The sequence below is a fragment of the Saccostrea echinata genome, unplaced genomic scaffold (genome assembly GCF_033153115.1).
Source record: "Saccostrea echinata isolate AGI-Se365-2 ecotype Australia unplaced genomic scaffold, CSIRO_AGI_Sech_v1 ptg000010l, whole genome shotgun sequence".
NCBI lineage: Eukaryota > Metazoa > Mollusca > Bivalvia > Ostreida > Ostreidae > Saccostrea > Saccostrea echinata.
The window spans coordinates 11,774,166-11,800,864 of record NW_026889759.1 but is presented as its reverse complement, the minus strand read 5'-3'; the positions used below and the strand labels follow the sequence as shown (position 1 = coordinate 11,800,864).

Here is a 26,699-nt window from a genome sequence, read left to right as displayed (position 1 = left end):
ATATCAACTTCAGAGTACTTGTGTGTACAATCAGAATGTTTTTTAACAAAATAATTTTGCAAATGACCAAGGTAAGTAAATTTAAAAGTAACAAAACTTCAATGACAAAATCTTGGGGGAAAATTACATATTTTTAAGGAACGTATAGTCTGACTCTAAGTAAAAGATAATATGAACTCAATTTGTTGAACAAATCGTATGCAAGGGTGAGTCAGGGATTAAGTATGAAGACGCCTGACAAAGAATTTTTCGACGTTTGCCAGAAAAGAAAAGTAAATTCAACTTATCTCCTTAAAGCTGAAGACAACTCGTAAATAGGCATACGCCATATAAAATTTCCCATATCTTATATCTGCACTGGGGTATACTAACCATTCGCATTCGTTACACCTGATTGCTTTTACCTTGTCACTGTTGCGAGTAGTACATGTGTGTCTTACATTGTCCTTTTTATTACGTTTTATTTCAATGAACGTGCATTTTTGTTTATTTCACATTTTCACATTGACCTGTGCTATTGATATTGAAAATATTTGGTCACTTTTTTGGCAGAAGCAAACAGAAGTCATGTTTGTTGCAACCATGTAAAACACAATGACAATGAAGGAGAAATCCTTTCATGTGAAGTCCGTGAGGCAAAATACATTGAACTCTGTACCAAGCCGAGGCTTATATAGCAGCTTGATATCGACGGTCTTGAGAAATCTAATATGGCGGACAAAGATAACTCTTCATGTAAGAGACTTAGAGATATTCCAGAAGAAATTCAAAATGACTCTAATTACAACATTTCCTATGAATTCGGCAGCGGAATGTGGCTCTCCAAACATGAATGAAAAATACATGTATGTGATTTTTAATATATATATATATATATATATATATATATATATATATATATATATATATATATATATATATATATATATATATATTATATTATATTATATTATATTATATTATATTATATTATATTATATTATATTATATTATATTATATTATATTTTTATGGATAAAAATAATTTTAAAACAATTATTCAAACAAACTGATTTTAGGTAGCGAAAATTTTAAGGCATTTGGTTAAGCTGTTCTCAGTTCCCGAGTTTATACGCATTGGCAAAAATGTTAGAAATAGCGAGAAAAAATGCGAATTGAATAAGTATTTGCGTAAATGATATTGAAACAACTTCAAACTTAACAAGTTAGTTTAAAGACTTGATACTGGATGCGTTAAGGTGGTTTAATTAAGTTTGGACATTAAGCCACCATTAAGCTGCAGCTTAAAGGTGGCTTAATGGTAGCTTAATGAAGTTTGGACATTAAGCACCTAGAAGCTGCAGCTTAATGGTGGCTTAAAGGAATTAACTGCTATAAGCCACCATTAAGCTACCATTAAGCCACCATTAAGCGATTGCTTAAAGATGGTCTTTCGTCCTGTGATAGACTCCTAATACTGTTTTTACTCGCAGTATATATGTACGTTATATTTATAAATTATATCGCTTTTGCTGTTTCACACCGGAAAAAAGAAATTTTTGTACCGACAACGAACAGCATAAATCAACGCAAGAATTCACCATATGTTTTTGTAATTTACAGAGTTTTCATTCAGGAATAATCATTTGCAACCTCAGATGTCCGCAGTGGAATCTCTCGAACAGCTCATTTTACATTGGTCACTTCCTACCTAATTTGTATTTAAAGAGTTCGCCATTAAAAGGAAAATTAGGTATGTATTGGTTATGTAGGAATGCTGTACATTGTAATTATTTATTTAATAACTACATGTAATTCATGTATGGGATAAAGGATGTTCATGTATGCCACATCAAACTTTTATTTACTGGAAGTTTAAAGTGTCTCTGAAATATGATTTCATCATTGAAAGACCAATTATTATAAGCTCTTAATTCTATTTATTCATTTTTTCATAGAAAATGGAAAAAGACAAGGTATTGTAAATGCCAAATATGGCCCCTTTTTTGATCTAAAAATCAATACACAGTTGAAATTGTGATTATTTGCAATTAGGAACTTTACACGATGCTTGTTTTAAAACCAGTATTAATTTTGCTTCGAATCGTACACAAAAGGGTGATAAAATCCCTCCATTCTGATGGGATTTTATAAAATTTGAGATACCTTTCACTTCAGGTAAAATAGAGCACATGCTTGCCAATCTGAGATTTTTTTTTTTTTTACACAAGATGCATCTGATACTTGTGCATGAAATAGAGATTTAGTAGATTTCAAAAAAAGAAATAGAAACAAAATTGTGAATTGAAGAAAAAAAATTATCATTTAAAAATTTTGCCTGTCCCGATCTAAATTAAACTGATTCCGACTGGAATTATATTAAATGGAAATATTTAACAATTTCACAAAAATACTAGATTGCTTGCCCATAATATGTTTACAAATTAATTGAACTTATTAAGGAAGATTTCGTACAAATTTGAAAATTAGCATTTTTTCTTAAATTACCAAATTTCATTTAAATTTCTCTATAAAATATGATTGCCTGATTTTCCTTTTCCTATATGTAAAAGTTTCTTGAATATTCATAAACTATCAACAAATTATGTGTTTCATATCCATAAATATTTGTTTATTAAAAAACTAAAATGACGTCTTGACATTTTTATTAGATTTCTATGTTATTCATTCACTAACAGCAAATTTGAAGCTCAGATATGATCTTATTTGCAACCAAAACAATTCTTTCCTTTTTTTTCCTAACCCCCCCCCCCCAAATCATAAAATAATCAAGCGCTTATATAAGGTTTCGAGGATGAAATTATATTAAACATACTTAAACAGCCAGTTATTATCTGCGGCTTGAAACATTTTATACTGAGATCTAGTGGAACTAACGCTGAAAAATTCATAATTTTGACTCCATATCATGGTAAGAAATTCCGTGGATTTTCTCCAGGGTAGATATGGATTGAAGTCAATCAAAGAAGAGTAATGCAAGGCAATCAATGTCAGAAACTTTGAGGAAAGGATCCTAAAGTTTTTAAGATTAAAAATTAAACTATGAACTTCATTCTTCAGGGAACAATTAGAGGCCTTTCAATTTTTTTCCGGGGATATTGGTGGGAGGGGGGGTGTATTTGAATATCCTATGTAATCAATAATAATAATGCATTTAAAATAAAATATTTAATAGGAAATAAACGAATAAAGTAAAAAAAAAAAAAAAAGAATTTAAATGTTTGAAACTACGATTTCTAATTTACTTTTAGACCCCTGATTCGATGTCAGAAAGCAAAAGTGTTTCAAAATATATTAATTTTACCCATATATCAGTTACTAATTTTACCCCTTAGTGCCATTTTTAAAAATAGAGGATTTTTCTTAAAAGATTTTGGGGATGTATACGGGGTGAAAAGGTTGATTTTAGGGCACAGATGGAATGGAGAGGGTCTGGAAAGATATTTATTTGCCTTTAAATGCATATAGGAAGGGTGTATAGAGGCCATATTTACCCTCTACTCAGGGTAAAGTGTAATATGTAGGGTAGACGGTATTTTCGATGTCTTAAAAGGACTTGCAAACTATGGATTCTTTAGATTCAGAAATATTTTTTGGACTTGAATCGAAATTTATTTTTCAAGATTATTTAGTTCTAAATAAAATTCAAATAAATTTCACATGCAAAAAAGAAGAATGCATGACAGCAAAATTAAAGGAAATAAATGTCACAAATAACATCTGAAGAAATTCCCTGAAAAAGGTTTATTTTCCTTAATCTGTTTATCAAAAAAAAAAATCATGTTCAGAAATTTAACGGTTACCGAAGTTGTTGTTCTTGACGTTAAAGGTCATAATTTCTAGATGTACCCGGAACAATGACAATCAAATGTTGCAGAAAGTTTCTGCAAGATCTCTGATTTACTTCCATGATCAAAGTTCCTTCACATCCATGCTTTCATGTTTCTACGACTCTTCGATTAGAAGTTTTGGATGTTAACGAAGAAAGTTGAAGAACTTAAGTGGAAGTCTAGGATAATACCATGCAGAAACCTCTGACAGCAATTAAGGTAATCAAGTTCGTCTTTTTACCTAGAATATATATATTTGTTACTATGCACTGTTGTCTTTGTGCCAACCAGAAATCATATAGACGACTTTCACATTCATAAGAGGTATCACTCTTTGTCGGCGTAACGGTTATTTTTCTCTCTATATCCGTTGTAACTTACCTGTAAATATTTTTCACCTTCAAACGCTTCCAGACAACTTTGAACAGTTCCTGTATTGCCATAGTTGGTGCAACACAGAAAAACATAATCAACATACTAGTATATATACATATTTAATTTGTATGCCAAGTTCGTGATGTTATAGAGGGAAAACAGTAGGTACGCCGATTTACCCCAGATTGACCACGCAAAGGGAAATAACTTTGGGCATTGTGATCATGCATTGGTTGCAGCGCCCCCTATGTTCGAACGCACTAACAATCATGCTTGTCAAAAAATAAATCATATGCGATTTCAATGGTTATATATTTCCTAGCAAAGCAAAGTTTGTTTTGTACATTACATGACAGCTTATGATGAATTCTCACCATTTCAATACATGTATTTTTTAAAGAAATACCAAATAGTAAAGAAAGACAACTCTATAATTTTATCAATAGTCTAAAAATAGATTTTGAATACTTTCATATAATTCAAAGTAATTTCTGATCCAACACTTAAAATTTCAATTTTAATCTAAAAAGTTAAATAACAGATTATTATGTTGCTTGTTTAACTGGAAATCCTTTGGCTTAAGATAATTAACAATTTTACAGCATTTTGAAATTGCAGCAAATGGGAAACATAAACGAACCAAAAAAGTGCTCCGATGACCTTCTTAAACTAAAAACTTTGTCTACGAGGATTTTCGAGGTACCAAAAAGTGACTCTTACTAACAGTATAATACAGAACGAATCATACTGGTCTGAATGACTAAAAGATTTTTTTTTTTAAATGATAGGACACATATTAATCAACCTCTACTAAAAATGCAGGCTATGTGAATAAATTTAGATTTAGAATGTAGTAACTGTGTGATCAAGTTATGGTCATGGCTGCTGTTGAAAAAAATGTTAGATCATGTCAGGAGTGCAAAAGAAAAAAACTAATGTTGTCAAAAACATTGATTTTAAAAATCTGTATCATAATCAAACCAAAAAAGAATTTTCAAAGTGTAAAACAGTAACTGAAATACCATTTAAAAAATAAAAATGTTGTTTGAATCACAAACAGCATAAATGAGAGTCAAGTATCTGTGCATATACCATTTACATCAGGAATGCAATATTTGATGTTTTGCTCCTCAGCATGGAAAATCTTTAATCAGTGTATGATTCTTTGCTTTCTTTTTTGGAAAATAGAGACACAAATAGCATTTTACTAAATCTATTGATTACAGGATCTGTCTGTGATTCAGATCCATATTTTTACGGCCAGAAGTGCAGCACTTTTTTTTAAATAAAGATCCAAGTTCAACGATGAAATAACTTCTATTTATACTAATAAGTATTCTTTGATCAATAACGACCTATTTGAAGAATAGCTTTAAATTATTGACCGTTTTATTATTGAAATTTGCCTCTTTTTCAATTTTATCAATCCAGATGTGTTTTTTTATTTTTTTTCTTTTAATTTTTTTATGAAATTAAAAAAGAAAAACAATGAAAAATTGTTAGAAAAAAATCAAACAATTCCACCACAACTTCACTGGAAAAAACAGTATTTTATGCTTCACAATTCTACTTTGAAGGCCCGCGTGCTCTTGGTCAGGAGTGCAACAAAAATGTTAGAATTATGGATGATAAAATACGAATAAATATATGGGGAAAAAAATGATGAGTACAATATTTTTGGTTGACATCAATTGCTTACAGTGTTTATCAAATGAAGTGAAATTTCCTATGAAATATACTTTTGTCTTATAAATAAATATATTTTTAGCTAGTTTTGTGACATTAATAGGGAATAATTTAAGATATAAAGTCAAATTTAAACAATTTTATGCATTTTAACTCTGAAGTATTGGGACTACATATATTGTACAATTTCGTTGCAATTTGATGACAAAACTTTTTGATTTTTTGTTCTATGGTTTTAATTTTAAATATTACTACAGTCAGGAGTGCGTGCGATACAATACTGTTTTATAATTATCAATGAACTTAATCTCTCTTAGCTTAAAAATAAATTGCAAAAAATGTTTGTTACTATTTGTTATTGAAATCATTATGTCTATAACAAATTACAGTCATTTTTGGACATTTAACAGTTAATTCACATAATAGCTTTTATCACTAAACATATACATCTATTTTCAAATATATATTATATAAGCAAATACTCATATATTGAAGATGTAGATGATTTAAAAAAAAATCAAAACGACAACTGCTCTACAAACTTTGAATAAGTAATTGCGTATATAATTTTTAAAACAATGATTAATGAGAAACATATGAGATGTCAGGAGTGCAACGAGACAAGGTAAAATAGGATCACTTCAGTATCTAGTATTTTTGTAAGACAACTTATATATCAAAATTCTATTTTTGGCTTAGATTTGAAAAATTGACTACATGGACAAAAAAGGTAATTTTGGGGGAATTTATAGTGTCATGTGCCTTTCATATTAAAATTGTTCAAACCAGAATTGAGACAATTAATGTAAAATAACAATCAACAAGATGTGTTTGTGAAACACTGATACCCCCGTATGACAACTTATGTAGAGGAAGATTAGACTTTCTCAAATGCAAATTAAGTATGTTGGTATCCAAAGTAAGGTCTTGTCCCTAGGAATATTCCAGTGAAATTTGAAAGCCCTAGCAGCAACCATTGAAAAGATATGGAAAAGGTTAAAGTTTTTCAAAAGTTAGTCAAACATCAAGGTCAAATAGTAAAATATTAATGGTGCCCAAGGAGAGGTCTTCTCACAAGAAATACATATGTGAAATATGAAAGCCCTAGCACCAACCATTTAAAAGACATGGCCAAGATTAAAGTTTTTCAAAAGTAGGTCAAACTCCAAGGTCAAAGGGTCATATTTGTTGGTATCCAAAGTAAGGTCTTGTCACAAGGATTACTAAGTGAAGTAAGAAAGCCCTAGCACCAACCATTCAAAAATTAAGGCCAAGGTTAAAGTTTTTCAAAAGTAGGTCAATCTCCTAAATCAAGGTCAAAGGGTCAAATTTGTTGGTATCCAAAGGAAGGTCTTGTCACAAGAATTACACATGTGATGTATGAAAGCCCTAGCACCAACCGTTCAAAATTTATGACCAATGTTAAAGTTTGGAAAATTTTGTAAAACTGGGTCAAACTCCAAGGTCAAGGTCAAAAGTGGTGGTACCCAAAGAAAGGTCATGTCACAAGGAATACACATGTGAAATATTAAAGCCATAGTTCCAACCAATCAAAAGTTATGAGCAATGTTTTGCAGACAGACAGGGCAAAAACTATATACCCCCGAATCTTCGATACGGGGGCATAAAAGTCCTTTTTTCACATATACAAGAGAAGAAACTCAATCAAGGTTTATATCTAATCATTTATATCCCTGACACAAGTCTGAAGGATAAAAAAATATATAATTTCCTTTAATTATATATTTTAAAAAGTCTCTTAGGATGTAGTAATATTTTCTTTTTTCAAATGAAGTTCTGTTTATAAAAATACTGATACTTTAAGTAGAATGTATAAACAGTATGAATTGATAATATGTTATGGTAAGTTGATTTTTTTTTTCAAAAAAATTCACTTTGCCGTCATCATCCGATGAATGGATGAGCAAGGGAGTTTACAGATTAATAATCTTCCATAACCAGTATACTCACGACAATTTTCTTCGTCTGATTTGTCATCTTCATTGATACAATCATAGTCACCATCACATTTCCAGCTTTCCGGGATACATCGTCTCAGACATTTGAAATGGTGATCTTCACAAAGTGGTTCAGTGTCGGCTGTGAAAGATAAAATATCCTCTAAAACTCAGACAAAACTTTGTTTACGCTATTTGTACACGTAATATCCATTTCAATTAAAGCAACCCGAAGTGTGAGTCGTGCAGAAAGAAGGGGAATATAAATACCCTGAGGGTGAATTAAAAAAAAATGACCAAACGCATATTTATCAACCCACAATAAAAATCAGGCAATGAAATAGATTTCTATGTCTCAGCATATGTCTTTGATAGTGTCTAAATGCCTGCCAAATATATCGTTGATATCTCAATTAACAAAAAAGTTATGCCCAAAAATGATGCTAAAATTGTCAAGAGTGCAACACCTTTTTGTGACATTTTGAAATTTCAATATTTTTTGGAGATCTGTGAAATAAATAATAATGCTTTCTGTTGAAAATAAAAGTTTTCCTGATAACATTCAAAGTATTGAGTTTTAAATGTGCGCTGTAGTAACTTTTGTTTAATCAAGTTGTGGTCATGGCTGGTGTTTAAAAAAATGTTATACCAGGTCAGGAGTGCAACAGAAAAAATGTAGTGTTGCGAAAAAAACATCAATTGTAAAATTCTGAAAGAAAATTAAGACAAAAAAAAAGAAACTTTTGAAGTGTAAATCAATAACTGATATACATTTCAAAACTTAAAAATGTTATATAAATCACAAGCAGCATTAATTAGAGTCAAGTATATGTGCATACCCAATAATGTCAGGAGTGCAACATTTGATGTTTTGCTCTCAAGCATGAAAAAACTATTATCATTATATGATTTTCTGAATTTTTTTTTTTGGGAAAAGAAAGACACAAAGAACATTTTTACCAAATAGATTTATCATTTACAGGATCTATCTGTGCTTCAGATCTACATATATTTCTATGGTCAGGAGTGCAACACATTTTTTTTAAAGATTCAAGTTGTGTGATGAAAACACTTCTATTCATGTTTAGACGTATTCATTAATTAATAATGATCTTTTTGTATAATTTAATACTAAATTATTGACAGTTTTATTATCAAAATCCTTCCTTTTCAATTTTATCAATTCAGATGTGTTTTTATCTTTTTTGTGATTTTTTTAATGAATGTTAAAAAAAAAAACACTAAAAAATTGTCATAAAATTCAAGTACACTGTAATTCCTCCTCAACTTCACTGAAACAACAAAACAAGTTCTTATGTAATTTTCACTTCACATTTCTACTTTAAAGGTCCCAATGCTTTTGGTCAGGAGTGCAACAAATATGTTAGAATTATAAATCATCCAATAAAAATAAAAATAAAGAAAAAATGATGAGTAGAATTTTTCTGGTGGGTTACCGTGTTTGTCCTCTAAAGGAAAATATGCTATAAAATATATTTTATCTTCTAAATATACATTTAAACTAGTTTTTTTGGGGGGCATAAATAGGGAATAATTCCAGATAAAATGTGAATTTTAAATACTTTCATCTGTTTTAATTATGAAGTATTGGACTATAAACATTGCACAGTTTCATTACCACTTGATGTTGCCAACACTTTATGAATTTTTGTTTTCTTTGGTTTAAATTTTAAATTTTACTGCAGTCAGGAGTACAACAAAACTGCTTTATAATTACCAATGCTTTTCAACTATCTTTACTAAAAAATGAGTTAAAAAAATGTTTGATACTACATGTATTTGATGTTCAAAACACTATGTCTACCAACAAACTACAGAAATTTTCTAGTCAATTCAGGGATTATTTTTCATCATTTCACATATAGTTTTATATACAATTTATATATATTACACTTTGCAAATAATCATGTCTCAAGGTCTTCAATATATGAAAATTGTCAGTATGAAAACGATGAAAAATATCAAAACGACAAATTAATTTACAAAGTAAGAATAGGTTATTGTGTGTTACAATTTTTAAAACAATGTTAAATAAAATACATATCAGATGTCAGGAGTGCAACACAATAATTTAACATAGGGTCACTTCAAAATCTAGTATTTTTTGTAAGAGAACTCGTATATAAAAATTCTTTTTTGGCTTAGATTTAAAGAATTAGCTTGAACGGACAAAAAAGTGAAATTTGGGGAATTTTATTGCTTCATATTTTTTTCATATTAAAACTTTTCAAACCGGACTTGAAAAAATAATGTAAAATAACAATCAAAAAGCCAATTTTTTGTCACACATACAAGAGAAGATACTCAATCAAGGTCTAGATTTAATCATTTATACCCCTTTTACCATTTTGAAGCATGAAAAACTCTAATTTCTTGTGATTATGTATTTTAGAAAGTCTTTTAAGGTGTAATGATATTTTCTTTTTTCAAAAGAAATTTTACTAATAAAAATTCTGAAACTTTTTAATCCAATTGTCTATTCTATGTCCACTTCAGGATTTTAAACTAGAATGCATGTGCAATATGATGATATAAGTGAAAAATATGTTAGAAGTAGTTGAATTTTTCCAAAAAATTTCAGTTTGGTGGTCATTTTTTTAATTCACCCCTGAATAAATGTACAATGTATAATCATCAGATAATAGACCCCTCATACTGTCGTACTCACACGTATATATGTACGTTATATTTATGAATTATATCTCTTTTGCTGTTTCACACCGGAAAAAGAATTTTTTTTTGTACTGACAACGAACAGCATAAATCAACGCAAGAATTCACCATATGTTTTTCTAATTTACAGAGAGTTTTCATTCAGGAATCATCATTTGCAACCTCAGATGTCCGCAGTGGCATCTCTAGAACAGCTCATTTTACATTGGTCACTTTTACTACGATTTTGCCTACCTTGATGCTTAAGTCTATATATACTGACACGCAAAACAAACGCAAGATCCTAGTTTTATAGAAAACCAGATACAAGGGTATATAGTAAGGACATCTTCAACTCTGCGTAGTCGGTAATTTTACGGTTCAGTGATTTTCATCCCGTTTTCGGACTGACGTCCGCCGATAAAATTGCACATTTAACACCCCCCCCCCCCTCTCTCTCTATATATATATATATCGAAAGCTTAAGCTATAATTTGGGTTTACAAGAGTTTGTTTTTGTTTCTCATGAGTATTTCAGCATTATTCCAAAAACTAAAAGCTTTTCCTAAAGCTTCCTGAAAATGCCTAAGCGCGCCAGTGGGAAATTCTCGAAGTTGAAAGAGAATTGCAGATGCAAAGATGCACAACATGCGTATTCCTGGTACGTAGAGCACTAACTTGACTGAAAGTCCGTGGACCGGAAGACCAAGTGTTACTAAATGCCTTAGAATCAAGGAATTCGACTTAGCATCTGAAAAACAGGCACTTAAAAAACTGAAGGAATATTTCTTTTGCTATAATCAAGATACTGGTGAACTCAATGCATCGTAAAATCAAGAGACTGGTGAACTGGAGAAAAATATGATCTTTATTTTTCTTAACTTTTCAACATAAAAGACATCTATGCAGTTTTAATTGGTCAGAAGCCAGTAAGCAATACCATGGCCACACTAAATATAAGAAAATGTTTAACCTATGATTTAATATTAAATTATTTGTTCATGATTTTTTTTTTTTTTTTGCCTTGCCAAATGAACCTTTAAAACCTGTTACAAAAAGGTTTGCACATACATGTGTATATGGAGTAAAATAACATCAGCATCAACAGCATTTCCAACAATATTCATCACCAATTATCAAAATAAACAATAAAACGGCAGTAATTATAAAATACTCATCAACAATATCTACACACCGATGTAGTGTAATATACATATATACACAGGGAAACCTGTCTAAATAAATCCGACATGCACTAGGAGACAAATTTTTTGTGTTGGAATAGACAGGGTGTCTGATGAACATGGAAAAATAGTAAAATGGAAATTAAAATAAAGGTCGGAATTCACAGTATAACCGATTACAAAGGTGTTAGATTATATATATATATATATATATATATATATATATATATATATATATATATATATATATATATATATATATATATATATATATATATATATATATATATATATATATTTGCACTGAGCTTTGTGAATGAAGAATCTTTACTTGTTCAATTATATTGGATGTAAAGTTTCTTACCTCCAAGAAACGGACATTTTGCCGTATTGATTATTAAAAATAATTGTATTGAAACATTCCTCATCATGAAAAGATGTGATATTTCAAAATTTAGAAAACTGTTTAACATTTGACGATTACATTAAAAGGAAAACTGACACATGAAAAACCAGCATCTAGAATGATGTTGATAAATGAATAGATATGGTTAGTACAATTATAAACACTTAAAAGGGTTAATGTACGAGTAGCGTTCTGTTCCTCAAAAGTAATGGAGCCGAGGCCCCGAAGGGAGAGAAGTCAAATGCTTTTAAGGAATGGAGCGCTTCGAGTATATTGACCCGCTTGTCAGTATCTAATAGAGACATTTTTTAATAAGATACAATAGAGAGAGAGAGAGAGAGAGAGAGAGAGAGAGAGTACGGCAAAGAATGTTTCATGAAGTTCTTCTTCCACAGCTTCGATTGCATAGTAAGAAGAATGCCCGACTACGAAAATGACGGTAGCGATTAATATGAAAATATAATTTCATAACAAATTTTAAACTTCTTGCTCCGATGGAGGCATGGGAAGAAAATTTGTACGTTTGGACTCCAATTTCAAACTTTTTTTTAAGCTAATCTATGCTTAAATATCAAAGGCGCCTAAAGTGTGGATCGATCACCCCCCCCCCCCCACTTTAATCTAAAAAAATCTAAAGAGCTTATAATTTCCCCAATATATAAAATTCCCCCGTCAATCACATCCATATGTCGTTCTATGCAAGCAGATTGTACTTAATCTTTCATTTAGAGAATGGCCTTGTACGGTTTAATAAAAATACACAAGGTAAGAATCAAAAGTAAACAAACGGGGGTTCCCTGCTTCGAGACATTTTTCCAAGGTATTATTGTATTAACAGTGTTACCTATCATAATTTTGCAAGCACTCTGTCAAGGAAATGTTCTTCTACTAATCTCTTTAACCTAAACCTCATCATTAGTGTTTTATATGCCGTACAGTCGTGAATCCAAGAATTTTTCCAAGGGGGGGGGGGGGGGGGCGCCCCATTCAAAAAAATTCCAACCAGAAATTTCTTGACAAGCAAAATAAAATAAAAAAACAATCCCTAAACTCCTTTCAAAAACTTATAAAACCCGGAAAGTTTGTTGGCAAGCAAAAATATTTTTTTTTAATCCCCGTAAAATCCATTTCCAGAACATGAATAATACCTATTATAAGTGATGGCGTTGGGGTCCACGTTTTCTTGGGCCCAAGTTCATTTTTTATTGCTTCAGTATATATATTTTGAACAACCCTAACCCCCCCCCCCCCCTTATAGATCTGCACATGCCGTAATCGGACGATTTATTAATCGGATACATAAAATTTTCTCCTTAGCTCACTGGTCTGAAAATAATTGGGATGGACGACCAGGGAGGTACATTGCCACCCAATGAAAAAAAGTGTATATTTATTGCGCACAAAAAAATGCGCTGTTTCTCGATTTTTTTTTCTCCGTATATTTAAGCTGCCGTCTCAAAAATACTACAAACCGTATGTTCATAACATATTTTTTTCACTACTTCCACAATGAAACATTTCCCAAAGGCGTTGTAAATAGCCCTCCTGGGCCTGAAATTGAGACCATCGAAAAGTTCGCCTATTTATACTGCTATCTTGGGTGGCAAGACAATTCGGTCCAACGTGCTTCGTACATGACTTGCACATACAGTTTTCTTGTGGAAGTAGTAAAGGAATATGTTAGGAACACACGGTTAGTAATATTTTTATATAATTTAATTTTGTTTGTATTCTAGCCTATGATTGGTTAATATCCAAAAAGGAACACAAATTATTTCTGTATAACCTGGTTTGGTATGGGGACACCCCCCCCCCCCGACATACAGCTGAATCATCTGTATCCATACAATCCTCTCATTTCCAGTCCTCGGAATTCATGGAAAATTCCAGATTTAATAAATGCAGCTTTAACTTCAAACAATAATTCGATATTACCACATGTAAACAAACAACAAGGCTGCTAGGCCTATGCATCAGTTTTTACCTCCCCTTGCTTCCCATCACTTCCGTTACTACGGTTGTATTATTAAGCGGCAAATTTGAACTAATAAAAAGCAACGAAATTTTACACCCTTAGTTATTTTATGATTTTAAAATTAAATTATAAGGAATGATTCTAATTCTTGGCCAAATTATTCGAGTATAACCTGGTTGGGGTCAGTTTACGCTGTTTTATAATCCGCTTCGCGGATTATAAAGCTTAAACTGACCCAAACCAGGTTATACTAGAATAATTTGGCCAAGAATTAGAGTCATTCCTAAAATATACTGAGAAATAATCGAGAAACAGTGCGCAATAAATACACACTTTTTTAGTGGGTTTCAATGTACCTCCCTGATCGTCCATCCCAATTTTTTCAGACCAGCGAGCTACAGATCTGCAGCTATTGACTGCTTTGAAGGAGATTTTGGAGTTCGCAGATTTGTTTTGCTTTATCTGATTGGTTAACAGTGATACAGTTGAAATCTTTGAGATTGGTTAAAGAGACTAAAAGAAGAACATCTCCCTGATAGAGTGCTTTCAAAATTATGATAGGTAATGCTGTTATTAGTCCCCTACCGGTGAAACCGGAGGGGACAATAGGTTTCCTCTGAGTCTGTCCGCCCGTCTGTCTGTCTGTCCGTCTGTCCCTCTGTCTGTCTGTCAGTCTGTCCCACTTGGTTTTCCGCACTTTTTTCCTAAACGCTTGCAGATATTGAGCTGATTTTTGGCATGTGAGTGTATCTTGACAAGTTACAGATCAAGTTTGCATTTCGTTTCGCTTCATTGATTTTTGACGGAATTACGGCCTTTTTAATTTTTAAAGGTTTTCCGCAATTTTCTTCTAAACGCTTTCAGATATTGAGCTGATTTTTGGTATGTGACTTTACCTCGATTAGTTATAGATCAAGTTTGCATTTCGTCCCGCTTCATTGATTTTTGACGGAATTATGGCATTTACAATTCTTAATGGAACCAGATTACAATTGCCGGTAGGGGACTAGTATTGCTAATGCAATACTCTGAGAATGCTTGTTACCTTGGAAATATATCTCGAAGGAGGGACCCCCCCCCCCGTTTGTTTACAAATTTTGTTTCTTACCTTGTTTACTTTTATGATACCGTACAAGGCCAGTTTTAAAGGTAAGAAAAAGTACCAACTGATTGCATAGAACGATGGATGTGATTGACGGGGAAATCTTATATTTTTAAAAGAAATATATTTTTAAAAGAAATAAGCTCTTAGACATTTTTTTTTAATTAAAGGGGGGGGGGGGCTATCGATCCACACTTCAGGCGCCTGTGTTAAATGTGAAATAGTTCGCTACTAAAGACTTTTTTTTCTTTTCAAATAAAGTATTCCAGACGTCCTTTGTTGAGCCTCTTAATCGTAAATAACTCATTTTTTTCCTTTTTCCTCAAAATTTATTTCTCGACATTTTAAGTCTTCAACTTCCGGTGAAGGTCATGGTGTACGATAGTGTCTTATACAGAGAATAAAAAATATCAACTTTGTGTATTTTTGTCCTTAAAAATAGACACTAATATTTCTCAAAATAGTTTTGTCACGTGGCATTTCCTTACTTTTATGATAAGTAGCCAGTTTTGGACCAATGAAAAAAAACAACACAATTGAAAGGGCTTTAGTTGAATCTTTTTACCAACTATATACGCCTGTGAAATCATATGTTTATTTATAAAATAAAAATTAATTTCAGTGGAAGATGTTTGGTTATTTGTTTTTCTTCCTTAAACAATGACCAAATGTTTCCATTCTAAGACTCTTTGTATGAGAATAGAAAATAAGTAAATGTGGCAAAAGGAAAACTAGATGCTGTCATACGACGGTAATACCCGCACATAAGTGTTTGTCTCTAAATATACACTAGCTCCTTTATACCTGGGTAGTGAAGGAGCTAGAAAAGTTATTCTATAATTTACATAAAATATATGTATGCATGTATCAAACTGAACATAAAATGCCAGGCTTTAATAATTTGAGTACATTGTCAAGTCAAATCCTAAATTAGTACATCTTTGGAAAATAGCAGGCAAAGTTTTGTAAAATTATAATAAAAAATAAACCCTCTAAAAAATTTAAAATTAACAATCCCGAACACAACGTTTAGACCCTATATATCACTGGCGGATTTAAGGGGGGCGTGGGGGGCGCACGCCCCCCCCCCCTAAAATTTTCAAAGTATGATATGACTAATATCAATAATGCCATACTTTGGTATATAACAAACCAATACCGCTATTTTTGTGCCTGGTTTTACTCTTAAAATACACGAAAATCCAGGAGCTTCCGGGGGCTTCGCCCCCTGGGCCCCCTCTATTCAAAGTATGATATGACTAGTATGACATTTTTCCGATCGAGTACCCGGGTACTCGGTAAAAATGTAAATTAATACAAGTTTGTTTATTTTTAATTGTTAATTTGTTAAACCCCAAACCTGTGTTTATCACGTTTTATGAATGTATCTAAACATGGAGTCCAACGGAAATGATTTTGGTACTAAATAAATACAAAAGACAATTAATACATCAAAAATTACAAATGGTTTACAGTTCTTGTTTAGGATCTATTTCATCAACGCAAAAAGGAAGACAATCTGTTACGCAGGTTTGTGATGATTAGACTAGCGAAAGAGAAGAAACGGACATTGTTTGGATCGCTTGTCTAATATTTTTTCATATGTTGGTTGTTTTCCCCGTATACACTAAACTTACTATGGAAAATGACTTTAAACTTTTTTTGGGAATCTTTACTTATTTTGAAGTGGGTAGAGGCATTTCTATGCATGTCCAGTTTCGCTGCCGTATATTAAATATAATTTTAAAATGATTTGAAGACAATAGACCATATTAAACGATCGATGTTCAGTGAAAAACAATCATTGAAGCCATCAAAAAATTAAGGACCGTGACCACAATAGGTGGGAACAGCTGCGTACCAGGTGATTGGTCACTAATTACGATTTACAGTCAACTCGTACCCAAAAAGAGTGGTACCCAAACCGAGTCGTACCCAAAGAGTCAACACTATATACTGATATACGATATGATGCCATAAAATTTGTAAAGTTTATTATGGTTATATCCATAATGTTTATTACTTACGTGAAAAAAAGATTTTTGAAATGTAAAATTTACGTTTCACAATTTGTTTTTTGTGTGTTGTTGTTTTTATGTTTTTGTTATCTTATAGTGTGACAAAATCAGAGAAATTAGAACTATTTATATAGTCATTAACAATACACATAAAGAATAAAATACAAGAATCATACAAACTTATATATTTACCCTTGAAAACAATTTATTGTTTCTTTTTATGATTTAATTTTTGACATTTGAGTTTTGGGTACGAGTTGACTCTGGGTTTGGGTACGACTCGGTTTGGGTACGAGTTGACTGGATACCCTAATTACTGTATATACACAGCCATAGGCGATAACGGGTGTTTACATGTGTACATGTAGATGACGACACGCTAATTACCCTTATGCATATTTAAGTTATTTTTTGATAAGTTTTTGATAAAAATATGTACTTTGAACTAAGAAAAAATACACATCCGAGTAACCGAGTACCATTTTTAGTATTCGATACTCGGACGTTCGATCGAGTACCCGGTTAACCGGGTACTCGTTGACATCCCTAATATAAATGAAATAGACTGCTACTGTTAAGCTATAATGTTCAATTTACATTTAGTTTAGGTTTAAATAATTTCACAAAGTAATCTTCCTTGGCCCTCCTTAATTGTTCATTATTTTCTAGAACTTTATAAAATGGAAATATTAAAAAAGTTTTTATTGGCACATGAATCAAAATGTTCACTGCAGGAGAGAAGTGTACATTTAAATTTGGTAAAACATTTTCTGTTAATGCGAATATGTCATGCAATATACTGTATGACTTATACTTCATGCGGAAAAACTACAATGGCCATAAACAACAAATAAGGGACATATTGTTGTTTTGTACATATTGTCGTCATCGACATATTGTATATATTTGTATTGTCGCCGGCTTAAAAGTTACACATGTACATATGCTGGCGATATTATGTGCCTCACCTTCAATGTACATATTGTCGCCCCACAGATATTGTTGCTTAAAGATTTCTTCTTTTTTTGTCTTTTTTTTGGGGGGGGGGATAGTTTTGTGAATGTAATATTGACGTGTGAATCACGCTTACGTGTCTCTTATTCTACGTGACGGTACATTTTGTCGTCCTGTTCATATTGTCACCGGCGACAATGTGTACCTACAATCATCCATATAAATATGACTATAATTGCTTTGCTGATTTTGAGAAGATAATCTTTAAAGAAATTTCCCATATATCCCCATGTAAAACTTTGATCGCCCATTGTGGCCCAACCCTAGGCCCGGTTTGATTTGAAGATACTTGAATCTGCGCTACCTGAGAATGCTTCAATATAAACATCACTAATCACGGGCCTACTGCTGTTCTCTGGATCCAGAAATTTCAGACTGAGGGAGGAGGGGGGGGGGGGATTTAAAAAGTCGTTTGTATGTAAAGGTGTGTTACTGTATATGTTAAGTAAATTATTCATGAAATTTTACCTGTGGACTAAATCGAGAGTATACTAGTATGTGTCATTTTCAAAAAAAGTTCATTTTTTTGACTGGCATATTTTTGAAAAATGAAAGTGGTTTAACTATGACTTTTTCAACTTTATTTGAATAATACAGTATTAAACTACAAAAATCCATCGAGTTGCAGAAAAGAAAATATTTCTTTAAAAAAAATATTGACATTTTATCTTAGTCATTCAAACTTTAATGTCCTTCCCGGTTTGTTTTTTTCATCAAAAGAGCTGTAAAATTCTTTATTTCAAAATTTTCTTCAAATTTTCTTTAGTATATTGTTAAAAAACTAAAAATTTATCATTAATTGCCAGGATGCTGGACAATTTAAACAAAGAAACTAAGGACTCAGGGTAACAGGAAGGACAAAACAATGTAACAGGATGGACAATGAAATCTAGAATTATAAGGCAAAAGTTAGACTTTTTCTAACTTTATTGGTTATATAGGAAAAGAGAAAGAAATGTTGAACAAAAACATGATACTACTAAATCTGGTAAATTCTAGACAATGAAAGACATGTATGTCCATCATGTTACCAAATTTAATTGTAAAGTGTTATCAAAATATATATCAGATCATTATTATTTTTCATTAAAGGTACTCCATGTTGTTACAAAACTATGATTTTTTTTTTTAAATTATAGGTTAAAAAATGATAAAAGCCAAATTATATACATAAATACCAGCTTTTTAAAGATGATTTGCCCCCCCCCCCCCCGTTACAATTTTTGTCCACTCTGTTACCAAAGTGCATGTTTATGTAGTAATGGCACTATTTGAGGCACAAACACATTTCAATATGATTTACATTATTTGTTAACATATTAGACTAAACTTATATTACTTAGAAAGATAAAATAAACTGTTTTTATTGTTTAAATTCAAGGTACGAAGTCCAATTGTCCTTACTGTGACCATTTTAAGGTAACAGGAGTGATAGTCCCTCGTTATTAAGTATAATGTACTCTTTTTGCATCATCAAGATATTTAAATAATTTCTTTGTAGCTTAGTTCATCTAATGTTTTAAGCAGATTAAAAAAGACTGTTCTTTCTTATTTTAAGGTAACAGATAGGACATATTTTCTTTATACACTTCCAATGAAACAAAATCATCGACCTCTGTGCCATTTCTTTTTTCTCTTTCATATCATGGCGCTCATTAACTTGAGATAACAGAAAATGATGAAATGTTGAGGATTATGAGAAGAATTCCTATCAAAGGGAAATACCTTTTATTTCAACATTTTCTTTTTGGTAACAGGTGTAACAGAGACATTTATGTGCCTCTGCCGGGGATTAAACCCGGGGCCTCTGGCTTGTCAGTCCAGTGCTCTACCAATTGAGCTAAAGGGTTAACCCACTAGTTCAAGCTAGTAGGATGCCGTGTATCTTACGCTACCACATTGTCCCCCTCCAGAGAATGAGATGTCTTCATCTCTTCTGGAGTGCCCACGCCTGTGGGGCGAAGTTCTGGGGGCAATCACTCTCACCCACCAGAGAATACCCGGGTCCCAACGTGGGCGCCAAATGTAACAGAGACATTTATGTGCCTCTGCTGGGGATTGAACCCGGGGCGTCTGGCTTGCCAGTCCAGTGCTCTACCAATTGAGCTAAAGGGTTAACCCGCTATCCCAAGCTAGTAGGATGCCGTGTATCTTACACTACCACACAGGAATGACATGAATTGGTAGGGTATGGCACTTCCTGAATGTTTAATGCACAATACTAGTATTTAGTGGGAAACATAAGTAAAACACCAAAATTACATTAATCTGTGAATGAATTCAATTAATATGATGTGCAAAATTTGTACATATCTACACAGGATAATATTTTTTACATCATTTAAATAAGCATGTTAAAAAATTTCTGATAATGTGACATGACTTTTCAGTTAATTTTTTAATGAGAAAGAATACAATATTTTAATAAAACGCATTGGCGATGATCAAAACATAACTTGTAAGCAGTATAATCATTCACATTAACCGACGGGAAAAATACGGAAACCCATTTAGGACCTATCAAAAAATATTTTTGAAATCGATATAAGGAATTGTCGAATTTGTTTTAACGAATTTAATTCGTTATAACACTTTCGTTGAATTTGTTATAATGAATTTAATCTGTTATAACAAATTTATTGTATTCATTATAACGAATTTAAAAATTTGTTATAACAAATTTTGTTACAACGAATTAAATTCGTTTAATCAAATTCAACAAACGGGGCCTATAGAAAAATATTCTATATATATAGAATTCGATATAACGATTTGTCGAATACGTTTTAACGAATTTAATTTGTTAACACAAAATTTAGAATTTGTTTAAACGAATTAAATTCGTTATAACATGTTTTAAAATTCGTTATAACAAATTTAATTCGTTATAACAAATTTTTGAATTCGTATAACAGATTGAATTCGTTATAACGAATTCAAAGAAATTGTTATAACGAATTAAATTCGTTATAACAAATTCGACAATTCGTTTTATCGAATTCAAATATATTTTTTTGATAGGTCCTTCCGTAGAAAAACAATTTTCCTCTAATAAATATTTTTACTATTTTCTGATCGAAAGACAAAAAAGTAGACTTTTTTTTTAAATGAACCATATACAAGTTAAGCAAAAAGAATTTACCAAAGCAGAAAAAATCGAACCTGGCGGGGGGGGGGGGGGGAGGGAGGGGGTGCGCCGGTGCTACATCTATCTGGTTATTGAGAAGATTTTTAAAGATTTTCTGTGTATGTTCCTACGTAAAACTTTGATCACCCATTGTGGCCCCACCCTATTAATGGGTCATGATTTGAACAAAACTGATTTTGTTTTTGTTTGTTTGTTGTTATAATGTCCATCTTGAGAATTTTCATTCGTATGTAGTCGTCACCACTTGCCGGTGGAGGGCTGCAAATTTAGACCTATACTTGGCACTCAGGGTCATTGAGCAGTGAGGGATCTTTTACGTGCCAGCACCTCAAAACTGATCGTACGCTATATTTCACATATGTACGGAAGCGTCAAACATCGTACCGTAATCATTTCATTGATGTAAATGTATTGCTGACGAATTTAAAGGCACCCCCTAAAAGTATTTTACTATTCTAAAGTTTCTTTTTAAATTCGTAAATTCGTTCAACTGACAAAAATCACGGCAAAGGAGTATTCTACGAGGGGTTATCAAAAAGTTCGTGGACTAGCGTCATAAAATTAAAACCGCTTTAGGTACATCAATGAATTTTTACACATTTAGTTAGCATCATCTTTTCTATCTATAGAATAAACCATAAATCATAATTTTTATTTTTTAATAAATTGTTAGTGTTTTTGTAAGCAAAGGTATGTCCAGGCGGCGCAACCTCTAATATGACGTTTTTTTCTACCTGAGTGTAACTGAGAAAAACTCTTTAGATATGAGTATTTGTCATCAAAAAATCTCGTTAATTCAGGCATGTGGTACGACACATTTGTTCAGTAAAATTTGCAATTTTTACCCCATTCTGTAATTTCTATGAAATTTTATCGTAAATTTTATATGGAGTGTCCAAACAATTATGGGCTTGAAAATAACGTCAAAAAGGGGGAGGGGTTTCTTTTTCAAACACTCTATAGAGTTTCGCTCCTGGAAAAACTGGTATTGACCTAAGGAATGTTTAAACTTGCTACAGAAAAATAAAATGCATCCAGAGTACTTATTTTTAATGCCCAAAAAGATTCAGAGAGATGAAATATGCACAGTTAGTGTCGATTTGTAGTCAGTGTGTCAAAAGTCAGTCACGTCGAAAAGTGACGTTGATCATGTGTGGTAGAAATTGAACTCCAACAAGCTAAGTATTCTGGCATAATCAGGTGAGGATCTTCCCCATATAAAGATCCATTTACAATATTATATGTATTGAAAACAGCTGCTCATGATATTGTAAATTCATATAAATAAGACGGGTTTAAGTCCTTACTTAACCCCAGGTAATCTCATCAAGATAATTGCATGAGGTAGAGAGAGCGGACATTAAGAAACAATGACGTTAAGCGGACGTCATGACACTAAACGGCGACAGCGCCGGGTGGTCACATAAAGTCTTTTTAATTTTAGAATAATTTGGCAAATTATCAACGTATCTAGCTAAAATTTTCAACATTTCTTAAACTTTTGTTGTTTTATGTTCCGCTTAAATTTTGTAAGCAAAGACTACATATTATTAATTTTATCGCGTCAGTCCACGAACTTTTTGATAACCCCTCGTACTTAAGGTGACACTGTGACGGAAAAAGGGGAAAACTGACAAAAGTAGAATTTTTGGGTGACACATGCAAATTTTATTCAATTCTTGAAGATATTAGGTTTCAGAAAATTACAGGTTTCAGAACCTAAAAAATCTACTTTTTTGGAGAAAAATGAAATTTAAAAAAAAATAATTTTTGTTTTCCCCAACACAAAAATATTGCTTCTTTTCTTCCTCTTTATTGTACGCATGCTCAGAAAAGTTGAAGAATTTACCATGGTGTCAATTCCATAGATATAAATATCGGATGACCGAGGATTTTGATACAATCTTCAATAAAGATGATCAGAACTTATTTCTCACTTCTATTTGCTCCAATTCAATGTTGTTTACAAGTTTCACGCTAAAAATAAAAGTCGCTCGACCTTGACATTGTTGACATTGACGATAACAACAAAGCGGTAGATACAACCTTTGTTTTTCCGGCACTTATATTTTGCAGTTCTTTTCTTGCTTTACATGCACTTGAGATGTCAACACTTCGCTTTAGTCATAACTCTTTTGTTTTATGATACAATTATCTTAAAAGAAACACATGATTTTGACTCATTATGTAACTTTAAGTATAGTACTGTGGTCCCTTTTTACACATTTGGTTTGCCGATTAAATATTAGCATACGGTATTTTGATTGTTTTCGTTGTGTATAACAAGGTATTTCTAATTAAAACATTGTGCATTTATAATGAATAATTAAACATATCAAAAAATACAAGCCTATTTTTAACACCTATAGCACTAAAAAATGCAGGAACATTTCCCCCCAATCAGACTACGGTTTCTCTATTACATGGAAATGGGCGGAGACATTTAGATTAGTTACTATAAAAAGAAGATCTTGGTATGATATTTTTCTTTCAAAGACGAATTATATGTTCAAGATTCACATCAACTACAAATACAATTTTCTACTTACAAAACTTTGGCAATAAAAGCTATATAAAGATGAACCAAACAAGTCCATGCTGATCGATTTAAAACTGAGTACGTTTCAACTGAGAACTAGCACGTTTACTGGGGGCATTTACCCGTAACGATGCAAATCCACATGGCTTGCTATTATTCTAAACAGGTCATAAAGAGATTAATCGCATGTAAATGAAGTTAGCGAAGAGATTCAAAATCATAATACTTTTAATTAGAAAACATAGAGCACAGGGTTGTTCAACAAAGATATTTCCACTCAACATTTACACATATAATATGCACATTATATTTCAAACTCGACCCTGAACAAACCTGTGCTCGGTGTTTACGCAAGCTTTGAAGTGTGTACCTGTCACTGATTTCTTTTGATACTAGTATTCATGAAAATCAAAGGACCCTACCTTCAACGCGCAGCTTCGTATGCTATCTATATCTATTGTTTGACATTTTTAGATGATGATTCAAATAATAAAGACATTAGTTGATAATAAAATTTAATTTTTAAAAATTTTAATAAATGTTCGAAATTTGACGAGTAACCGGGGACCACAGATAAACCTCATTGAGACTTGTTCTTTTACTTCCTTATTGACACATATTCCTGTCGAAAATATACCTCTTGTGCAAGACTGAATGATCAATTTATCATCATCTCAAAATCTGCATCAAATGAAATGAGATAATACTAGTACCTGATTCGTACGTGCATGTAAATGCATGTGCATTTACCGTCGATGGATCGCCAAAAGATACCTTTAATTTTTCATAATCAAAGATATCAATTCATTTGATGCGTGCAACAATTCAATTAAAGATCTCTTCAAATTATTGACTCGATGAGCAGAAATTAAATGAATGCGTGCCGCATCAAACCAAATATTGCTCTCGTCAATATATTTGGTAATAAATGTAAAATTTCTTACCTCTGTGTTCTCGACATATTGTCGTTAGGAATAATAAGATGAAGTGTATATAAACATTCCTCATCATCGGAAAATGGCTAAAAGTTTTGACAGAATGACAATTTTTTAACAGGATTAGTGACACAAGAAAAAACAGCAGTGCAGAAAAATGAAGAACTTTATCAAGTGAGTACAAGTATTTATGCACATGGGTTAGTACTGCAGTTATGGGCACTTATATCCCACTATAATGGAGATTTTCACAAAATTGGTCGATCCTTTGTAACACCGATCCTTATGTTTTTTTAAGAATAGCTATTGTGACGCGGCTCGAAACGTCAACAAAGTTTGGGTTCGGATATTTAACGAGCCAGTACCGTAATATGTAGCGTAATCTCCTTAGTTGAAGAATTCACAAGAAAATAAATCCAGAATACTAAGACACTATGAAGTTTATTAAAATACAAAAAATAATGTGGGATTGTTGATCAAACAATGAAATAAAAACAATAAATTCAAACACCCATGAGACTATTTGTTGCCCTAATTATTTAAAGAAAACTACTGGTGAAGTTATGGATGAATAACCCCGGTGAATAAATTGTGGTGAATCGACGCCACCAACAATTCCTGATCACCAGTACTGTTGCTGCTGTTAAGCTATGATGAATCAACGCCACCAACAGCTTTCTATAATCCAAAGGTCTTAAACACCTGTAACTCGGTGTAAAAACATCACCAGTAGTAATTAGCTAATTCCTATTTAATAAAGGTTTAAGTTTCAAGAATTCTATAAGCACACCATAAATAATCCAGATTTCACCCAAATTTACCAAGGAAACTAATCCAATTATTAACCATAAAATCACCAGTTTAAATTAACAAATTAACCAATTATGAAAATATACCAATTCACGGTCAGCTCTTAATTGTGCCTCTGACATCTTCGGGATCTTACAAGAAGAACTGCAAAGTCTAATGGTCTCTGTAACGGTTTTAAATGCTGATGCTGTAATCAAATGACTTAGCTCACCAGGAGGTCCCATCTTCCCATTTAGCCTGCTTACTAAGACTCCGGCTTACCAATACATAGATCTTATCAATGTAACTTTTGTCTAAAGCTTGGAATATACTCTATCTAACCTGGTAACGGTATAATCTTTTCTATGTTTGACAAAATGCTATTGGTCTTCTTTAGGGTTGATTTGCTCACTTTGAACCTACTTCCCCAAACATCCAAAATAATATGAGTTTGCATATCAATAAGTAGGTCTTCATGTCGAGGTCTTTTGGCCTCTTCAAAGAAATCTTCCTCCGAAGATGATAACTGTAAAGGTACCTCGTCTTCGCTCTTCCTCTTTTCTTTTGTTTCTCTTTCTCTTTGTAAAGTGTTACTTGGAGTTGGTCGTGGAAGTTTAATTTGTAGAACTTCATTTGGCAATCTTTTCAAACAGTACTCTTTGTACATACCTTCTGCTTTGTCTCCTTCTGTTTTCGTTTTCAGATCATAGCATTTTGTCTTAAAATTCCTTCCACATGGTGAATGCTCTTCTCCCTTCTTTCTTAGTTTTCTTTTGCAGTTGCAGTATTGCCAGGAAAATCCCGAGTGCTGTTCTAATACATGTCTATTAACAGAATACTTGGACTCTGACTGAAGATCACAGATCTTGCAGAAGAATGTGGTGACCTGTAAAATAGAAATAGTTATATATAAAACAATTATCATAATTGCTTCAAATCATTTCATAATCCGTAAATCTGTTTGGTAATTTTCTTTGTCTTTTACTGCTAATGGATGTTTCTTTTAAATGGTCATTTACAGAATTCTTGAAACCTGAGTTTGAATTTTCATCTGTCTGCAATTCATTT

The 26,699-nt window shown here is 32.1% G+C and overlaps 1 protein-coding gene and 1 non-coding gene across 2 annotated transcripts in view; both read right to left on the bottom strand.

Moving 5' to 3' along the window:
* Nucleotides 1–24,935, bottom strand: part of LOC133184556 (very low-density lipoprotein receptor-like) — a 31,084-nt gene extending 6,149 nt beyond the window's left edge. Inside the window, exons 1-2 of the mRNA XM_061319644.1 lie at nt 24,852–24,935; nt 7,862–7,990 (exon numbers count right to left, since the gene is read on the bottom strand). Of these exons, the coding sequence (XP_061175628.1) occupies nt 7,862–7,990; nt 24,852–24,918 (196 nt within the window). The 5' untranslated portion in view covers nt 24,919–24,935. The remainder of the gene's footprint in view (nt 1–7,861; nt 7,991–24,851) is intronic.
* Trnav-gac (transfer RNA valine (anticodon GAC)) lies at nt 19,998–20,069 on the bottom strand. Its single transcript has one exon. It is a non-coding gene; the product is annotated as a tRNA-Val (tRNA).
* Nucleotides 24,936–26,699: the final 1,764 nt, after the last annotated feature.